This window comes from Macrobrachium nipponense, chromosome 46 (genome assembly GCF_015104395.2).
Source record: "Macrobrachium nipponense isolate FS-2020 chromosome 46, ASM1510439v2, whole genome shotgun sequence".
Lineage (NCBI taxonomy): Eukaryota > Metazoa > Arthropoda > Malacostraca > Decapoda > Palaemonidae > Macrobrachium > Macrobrachium nipponense.
Genome location: NC_061106.1, coordinates 27,639,592 through 27,648,611, shown reverse-complemented (window position 1 = coordinate 27,648,611; position 9,020 = coordinate 27,639,592). Strand labels below are relative to the sequence as shown.

Sequence of the window (9,020 nt, the reverse complement as noted above, 5' to 3'; positions counted from 1 at the left end):
TAGAAATCTGAAGCAGGGAGAGAATGCTGGATCAAATGTGGCTAGATTCTTCCTTACCTTGGGTGCTACTTACCTATTTGAGTCTCCCGCTATGTTCACTGTTTCCGCAACATGGTCGTCTTTTCTAAACAAACGATCATGTCACCCCCATCCTGGTCACCACGGCAGGATTTATAGAAATCTGAATTGTCATAGATTAAGTTACACTGCTTCAGCTCCCCATAAGGTTGCGAGGTCACACGAAGGAAGCGAAAAGAAATTCGGCAATGTTTACAGTAACAGTATTCTTTATTAGCAAAAGACAGAAAGTAACATTCTTTTTTTACAGACAACATATACGTACATGACATTACAAATATAACACTAACAAACATCCGTTCAAGACGATGCAAGACTCTAATAAATTAAATAAATAAATAAAAGGAAATATGATTGATGATAAAAAAAAAAAAATCTGATAAAAGGAAGAAAGGTGTCGCCGTGATTGTCATGGCAGCAGTCTCACTGGACGAGCATTCCGCCGTGTGCGCGTCAAGTCTTTTTACCGAAAGCTCTCGATAAAAGTCTGTCTCCCTTGTCTCTGTGTGTCCGCGTGTTTTCTGTGTGTGCACGGCTGGGAGGGGCCATGGTCGGTGTCAGAAGAAGAGAAAGAAGATGAGCTTTGGTATGGCAATAGCAGCCACAGGTAGAGCGACAGCCAAGGATCTGTAAGAGGGTGGAATCCATTTCAGATCTGGTGCCGAAATCGTCAAGAAACGTACATACATGCGCACGCGCACGCATACACACATGCAAACTACCATATTCATAGACAAACAAAATATACATAGTCGTAACTAAAGTGGAATATGAATTCTAATTATTAGCACTTGTGTGATTTAATGTAGCCTACATCTAAAGCAACTTTCGAGTTGAATATTCTGTACAGAAATGTTCGGATTTGTTAAGCACATCTAAATTACGCTACATAATGCCATATAATCTGAGAGAGAGAGAGAGAGAGAGAGAGAGAGAGAGAGGAGAGAGAGAGAGATGAGAGGATGAGCGAGACGAGAGAGAGAAGAGAACTGTCACTATATCTCCTGAGAAATAATAGACAAGGAAAGCATACAGAACGGCCAATAAGTGTAAAATCTTCGTTTTAAAATGTTTGCTACGTGGAAGCTGAAAGACACTAATCATATGTAGACAAGAAAATGACTCAAAGCAATGAGAAAGGAACCTGCCAAATGGTGGACATCATTAGTATCGTAACTAAAATATTAGTAGTACTGTATTCTCAGTCATTATATCACAACCTATTATGTGTTGACAAGTACCTCTATTTCGTGACGTCATGAAATCTGAACTATGTCTTGCAATATGACAACCGCAACTAGAAGAATACGTTACGAAGCTCTGGAACTGACTGTGAAATTCAAGCACACATTTTTCTTAATGTGGTTACCAATATCCTTACCAAGTTAGAGAGGTGAAGAAGAGGAGTCTCCGAGCTGCAATGATAGGTTTACATTAGACAATGCACGGAGGGAGAGATAAGAAAACGGAGCACTGATTATCCACAAAAGTCGTCGCGAAGGAAAGCAAACAGAAGCAGTCAGTCTGAAGAGCATGCGAGTAGCGAGTCCGTCTCATTGTAAACATACACGTGAAATATATTTCATGAAAAAGCGAATCAATAGGTACGAAGCCATCAAATTCAAAACTCTAGACTAGAGAGAAAGAGTCTAGTTGCCATGAAATAATCTTATCCACTACATTGTGACGTCAGCAAAACAGTTGATCAGCCAAAGAACCACCAGGAGCCCCATGCAGCCAGAGACCTGCGGTGTGATACCAGATAAAATAAGTCGCTGAAAAACAAACATACGTGGGAAGTAATTCGTTATAACTTTCAACTATTGCATATAGTACGTACGTACATACAGACGTATAAATACTACATATATGTATCCAGAGTATGCATGTTTACACACACATTATATATATATATATATATATATATATATATATATATATAGATATTATATATATATATATATATGTATATATATTATATGACTGGTAAAAATGTTCTGTTACAACAGAATTCCATCTAATAAAAGGAACCCATAAAAACACCAAAATATAGAGAGAATAGTACTATATTTCAGAGACTGCTGTCTCCCTCTTCAGGTAGATGAATGAGACAAGTTAACAGAAGAGGTGGTATTTATACCAAGAGGTCCATCCACAGGCAAGCCAATTTAGGTCACCCCCGCTGATAATCTTCCTTTAATCTTCTTAAGCGTGGTTGAATGAAAACCTTGTCGATCGTATCTGAAATCATTCAACCAACGCTTAAGATTAAAGGAAGGTTATCAGCGGGGGTTGACCTAAATTGGCTTGCCTGTGGATGGACCTCTTGGTATAAATACCACCTTTTCTGTAAACTTTTCTCATTCATCTACCTGAAGAGGGAGACAGCAGTCTCTGAAATATAGTACTATTCTCTCTATATTTTGGTGTTTTTATGGGCTCCTTTTATTAGATGTATATATATAATATATATATATATATATATATATATATATATATATTATTATATATATATCTATATATATATATATATATATATATATATATATACAGCTATATCCATATCAGTTTGCAATTGCTCGAGCAAAAATCATGTCTGTTCACAGGAATCTATTTAGAACTTTTTAGCTTCCTCCCTTCTCCATTGAAGGTGTCGTGTTCATCCATGTACCTAATTTCAGTTGCATTTTCCTCACACCAAAGAATAATGTTTGCCTGAAGTTCTTGGCTTTGAAACGGCTGCATAAATGAGGTCATCTTGAGAACTGAAAACTATGATCAAATTTTAGGAATTTGCAACAAGGTTTTAACCTCAACCTCCAGGTCTTCAGTAATGTATTAACTGACGTACATAAATAAATCTTTTTGGGGAAATTCCAATTAGTATGTGAAGTCATTTAGCTAGAACTCGAGGCAAAGTCGACAAGACCATCAGTTCATGCCTACCTCTGAGGTGTCTGCATCAGTCGATAGTTTGTTTCCGTTCAGATAACATTTTTGAATGTCAACCACAACATTTGACAATTTCCATAGACGTCACAACTAAGCCTGCATACTTACCAGTTTTTACAACAATCTGACACATTATGGCCCAGGAATAGTGGAAAAAAATTATATTTTATTTTTGTAGAATTAATGGCTCCTTAGTTATGATATTACTTTTTGACTTACCTACATCTGTTTATATAGTAATAAAGGATGGAGTAGTTAACACAATGGTGTTAGAATCCTTGAATAACACCTATAAGGTTTGAGAGGGCCATAGGGGTAAATGGTCCAACATGAAAATTAAACCCTCAAAACTATAAAGGGGAAAAAAAATTCTTGAAAATTTGAAGACAACACATGCTTTATATAGTTTAGTTCTCCACCATTGATACTATCGAGAAAAAGTCGAAATATTCACACCTTGCTTGGTTGTAATAGAGCACCGATAAGAAAATTAGAGGGTGGCATTTACAACTAATATTCAATCACCCTCACTGAAATCGTGTGAATTGGCGAGCAGGGCAACCTATTAGGTAATCCTTGAGGGGGTGGGCCAAGGATGAATTACATGCATATAAGGTTTAATCATAGGCACTATCTCCCGATGGCAAAATAATTCCTCTGCCTGGGAATAATAGGCATTACAGGAACGTGAGAATTTGATGTAATACCAAAACCGGAGGTTAACAACCGTAAAATTAAAAATAATGTTTTATAATACTGGTCTCCTGTTTAACTAAGTTGAACAATGCTGGGTTTGCTCGGTACTTGAATGAGTGACGAGATATCAGGCATCAACATGTCTGCCGTAGTGTTGCTCTCTTCACCAGTAAAGTCAAGCCGCACCTGAATCTTGTGACAAACTTCAGGAGTTTGGAAGAAGCAGCAACACTCAGATGGAGAATACAAGATACAGTAACTACGACAATAATCACTGAGACTAAGTAAAAAAACATTGAGGAATGTGCACTTCAAAAATGTGTATGGACAATACAAAAAATATCAGTTTATTTGGGCTATAACGCTTAGAAAGCACTAATGCCAAGTTATGATGCTACATCAGACACAAGAAACTAGATATAATGAGAATTAAAATTCTGATGTCAGTCATGTAGGGCAGGGCAAAGAAGACAGTGGGATTCCCCGTCCGTAAACAAAGGGAAATATGATAGTGGAATGCAACGTGAGTTAAACAGAAGGGTTGTCCCAGTAATGAGTGATCTCATTTTCCATAGAAACACCGTATGAGGCCTTTTCAGCTATGAGCTAAATGTGATTGCTTTGATTGCGAACATAGGTCTCGTTGGCGCAATAATTTGAATTCCACACAAACAAGTTTTGTTTCATTATAGCCGAGAGTACCAGGTTGGCATGGAAATGGATGGAACTGAATATATAGAATGAATAAAAATATTTTCTAAAATGCGCTTTCAGTTTTTCTGAGGATTGAAAATACACGTAGACATAACAAAATAATTCCCATTGGTTACTCAGTGATGCATTTTTTTTCCAGATATCCAATTTCGTCCTTGTGGCAGAAAAATTTTAAAATTTGATAAAAAGAAAGAAATAAAGAAAAAAAGATCATTCACTACATATCAAGTGCCAAATAACTTGAGAATGCTCAGAACAAACCTTCACCATCATTACTACCTGTTATCCTTTTCAATAGCAAGGAAAATTCAAAATAATGCTTTTAATGGCTCTTAAAGAACAGTTGAATAAGACGGTTTTAAAACTTCTATACCTGAAAAAGCTAAAATAAGTCTATTTGACTGCATTCGGGAGATCATAACATTTCTATATTTCACTCTGATTATCAAGGTTCATTCAGAATTAACTAGCAAACGAATAATAGATTTCTGGACAGACTTTCCTATGTGAATGATTTTCTTTCTGAAACCCAAATCTAACAGCATAGTACATACTCTGATTCTCTTGAGTCGTTTTATCCTGTATGATGATGTGCATCACCTTGCTGCAAGGTCCTCGGAAATTGTGAAATTGTGCAATACGTATATACACATACATACATACATACACACACACACACACACACATATATATATATATATCATATATATATATATATATATATATATATATATATATATATATATATATAATATAATATATACATATATGTATGTGTATCTGTGTGTATGTGCATAAATGAAGTTTAGAATTTATTCCTGAATAAGACTGCATCATCTGATTAAGACCACTAATGGATACTGAGGTATTCATTACACCTTGCTGACTGAAGAAACTTAAGGTGGATGTCGTTGTTGTACAATTATCCTCTTGATTAAGGGGCCAACAGTGCCCTTTCTTATCTGAGTCAATCAGAAAGACGAATGAGGACCACCACTTAGGTGCCTTTGGAGACAAAATCATTTACGTGAATAGCACCAGTGGATGCAGTCACTCTATATTCCGAGCCTGAGCTAAAAAACAACTGTGCAAATTTTACTAAAGTACGTACATTGTCAGTCAGCCTCTGAGAGTATGTATTTTGATCCCAAGTCTATCCAAAAAGGCATAACAGACCCAAACACCATTAAATCTATGAGACTGGGGCTCACCAAAACCCATTAAAGCATTTAGAGGATAAACTGAATACAATAATGCTTTAAACTACATAGAAAGTTATCCAATACCTACTTTTATGTCTCCATAAGAGTCTTGCTTGCTTGTTTGCGAATGATCCTAAAATATTTCCAATAACCAACAGACAGTCCCATCCTTAATGGAGGATATGCTAAAAAAGTATACTTGATAAAGTCATCGCAGTCAATACTTGACTAGCTGAAATGAACCTATGTGTACTTTAGCGTCTCCTTAAAGAATAGGCAATGACCAAATCTCAATATAACAATATAAAAACGTCTTCCTTATGTGGAGCCTCCTCATAGTACTCTATTAAAGCTTATTGGCTGTATTAAATCTCTTGCAGTCTTGATAAGCCTTAACTCCCAGACATTAACATACTGATGTATTCCTATTTTCGGCCAAAGGAATAACCTCCATTATGTGGACCTCAGTAAAGAAAGAATCCTTTGATTCTAAGCAGACACCTACAACCCCTGACAATAAAGAAAGCAACACTACTGTTTGAAACTTTTTACGTATTCACACTCAACATGAAATTTTTAAGGTACAGAAGAATCTTATGGTTGACATTCTTTCCAACAGCTGACATGAGAGCCAAAGATACTGGTTAAAGATAGTGGCACCATAATAAGATTGTACGGATATAAGTTTACCACAAGATTCTTGCTAATGGCAGAGCCATCTACCACTGGAAACACAGAAAGTACATCTAATAGCTAAATTACATGTGGATCAAACTTTGGAATCCCTATAATCCAAAGTGAGAACATCATTCAAAACCTAAGAAGACCAAGGAAGGAGTTAGATTCTCCACAAGGAGAAAGTTCACATCTGTCTAATCTAGCAATTTCCTGAACTACAAAGATTTCAACTATATATGCTGGTTAGTTATCCAATATGGGGTTTCATAACACCTACTTAAACCTTACTCTTGACTTACCATGAAGGGTTCTGTGAGTACTACTTATACGATTAGGGAATGGTAAGGTAAAGCAGTTAAAGTTACAGGACGCTTGATAAGGTAACCATTCTCTTTTGAAGCATACCATAATAATGGAATTTAACTTTGCAAAAATACTAAAATGTATTGTTCTCTTTATTTACTTGTATATGTCAGCTAATTTAGCAAAAAAAAAATCTCATCTACATATCAGTCCCTTTTGAATACTTGCCTTGAAAGTTTTTACACAGTATCGAAGCTCAGAGCCTAAGAAAGTGGAATTCAGTCTCTGATTTTAGCATAGCTAAAAATAAACCATGCAGAGTTAGTAGGAAAAGGCCAAAAATGATGATTTACAAAGTAAGGGATAATGCAGACACTAAGCATGGCCAGCTCTAGTGTACGAAAATGGAGACTTTAAAGGCTGTTAAGTTTAGCAGCAGCCTAAGGAAGTGAAGAATAATGCTTAATAAATAAAGCTAATAGTACCTGAGTAGGTTAACTATAAGTGACAAAGACCACTGTCATAAAAAAAGAATGGGGAAGAAACTGTGAAGGCTGGATGGCTCTCACTGAATAACCTGGTCATAGGGGAAATATTATTGTGATTATGAGGCAATCAAGACAAATGTAACAAATGAAAAGTGTCAAAGGAAACTTCTCTCATACCACCTTAGCTAAGGACATGGGTTAACAGGGGAAGAAGAGAAATAACATAACTAGAATTAGGTGTGGCAATGTTGATGTGCCCCATACCAAATGAATGTTTTCCCCATCAGCAATCAAAGATGTCAACAGATGTCTAACCCTGGAAGGGAGAAATATGATGTTGTTGTTTGTTTGTTTGATGTAAGTACATCAATGGTGATTATGATGATAAGCATAAAATGACTGAGGCAGGTGTTGTGGCTAGAATAAAGAACTTCATCGCACCCAAAATGCAGAACCTCAGAAGGTACTTTATAACCAACACTCTAAGAAGACTGGGTAACAAACAGCTAAATATAGAGACCAGCTCTAACAAAAACAAACTCTCATGACTTACTAACACTAATACAGCACCTTGATGAAATTTTCTATCTTTAGGCTAACCACTAAGTTATTTCAAAAGCAAATAAGAGTATGGACTGAGCAAAACATTATATATAACATATGCGTCATATAGTCAAACTCAAGCACAGAATCCACTGGAAAAACCATGTGAAATCAAAGGTAGGGAACAATGAAGATTATCAGAAACTGAAAAGAGAATTGTACAGCAAGCCTGCTTTCTTTAAGTAGCATAAACCTGCAGCTCTATGCAAAAAACAGTGAAGTAACTGGCCACATCAGAAATGAAAACGATACAACAAAGAAGTGACTTAGCAAAGATGTTGTTATAAAAAATATACCGTTAGGCTGTTTAGGTTGCATGCTAAATAATGGTTACAACAGTTTTGAGGTTCCTTCTCTGGCATTCTCTGATGGATAGTAAATTTATGCCAAGCTAGATATGCAGTCATTTTTATTAGTATTCGGACTTAATGTGAGCTTATCTGAACCAAAATACCTCCCCAGTAGGGCTAAATGACAGAAAAAAAACAATAGCTTTAGGATTACAACTTCAGCAACCTGTATCCTAAAACAAAAAATGAAATGGATGATCCACATCACCTTTCTATTAATGAGAGAATAATACTTTTTTTTTTACCAGGAATACACTACACGGATAGCAAGTTACCATAATTGGAAAAATGGCTAGTAAATGAACTACCATCAAGATGTTTCTATAGAAAATCATGAAAGCACAATTGGATAATAGTCACAGACTACATATACCAAGGATGTTTCTCGTTGGAAATTTCATTTCTACATATACAGTGTAGTAACAAAAATTTTACTAAAATACATTGCATGCTGAAGTATTGCATCAAACTGTAAAAAAACAACCATATATTGCGTGTTCAATTACACAACCACTCAAAAATTCATCTTCAATGCAAATACAACATGCAAATACACCACAGAATTCCATTCGAGCAAAGATACTTTCAAACTCAATGACTAACATTCATTTGTTCTGAACAGTTTATGTTGTCTCAAAAATATAAGTATGCATACCAATTTACACACAACATAAGCATTATGTACTTTCTTGGAATATATTTTATTCACATATCCATTCTATGCAATCATTATAGAATCTACTGAATATTAAGTACAACATGTCTGCATTTTGGTAATAACATCTTTGCAATACATTAAATATTATAGAAGATAGTGCATTACCACTCAAGATTATCGCTGCATCAGGGAATATCTCACGAAGTGCACTAGTATCATATATGGCAAAGCTTTTCGTTTTCAGATGGTATATGTATTTGTGTTTAATGTTCCAAATAGTTTAAATATACCCCTCTAT

General features: G+C 35.6%; 1 protein-coding gene across 3 annotated transcripts in view; it reads right to left on the bottom strand.

The window, feature by feature from the left end:
- Positions 1-267: 267 nt before the first annotated feature.
- Positions 268-9,020, bottom strand: part of LOC135214831 (sphingomyelin phosphodiesterase-like) — a 94,617-nt gene continuing 85,864 nt past the window's right edge. For 2 of the 3 annotated variants that reach the window (XM_064249225.1, XM_064249226.1), the window contains one exon: positions 268-705. In XM_064249225.1, the coding sequence (XP_064105295.1) occupies positions 636-705 (70 nt within the window). In that variant the 3' untranslated portion in view covers positions 268-635. Of the gene's footprint in view, positions 706-1,068; positions 1,824-9,020 lie in introns of those variants that run through there. The other variant, XM_064249227.1, reaches the window with a different exon arrangement.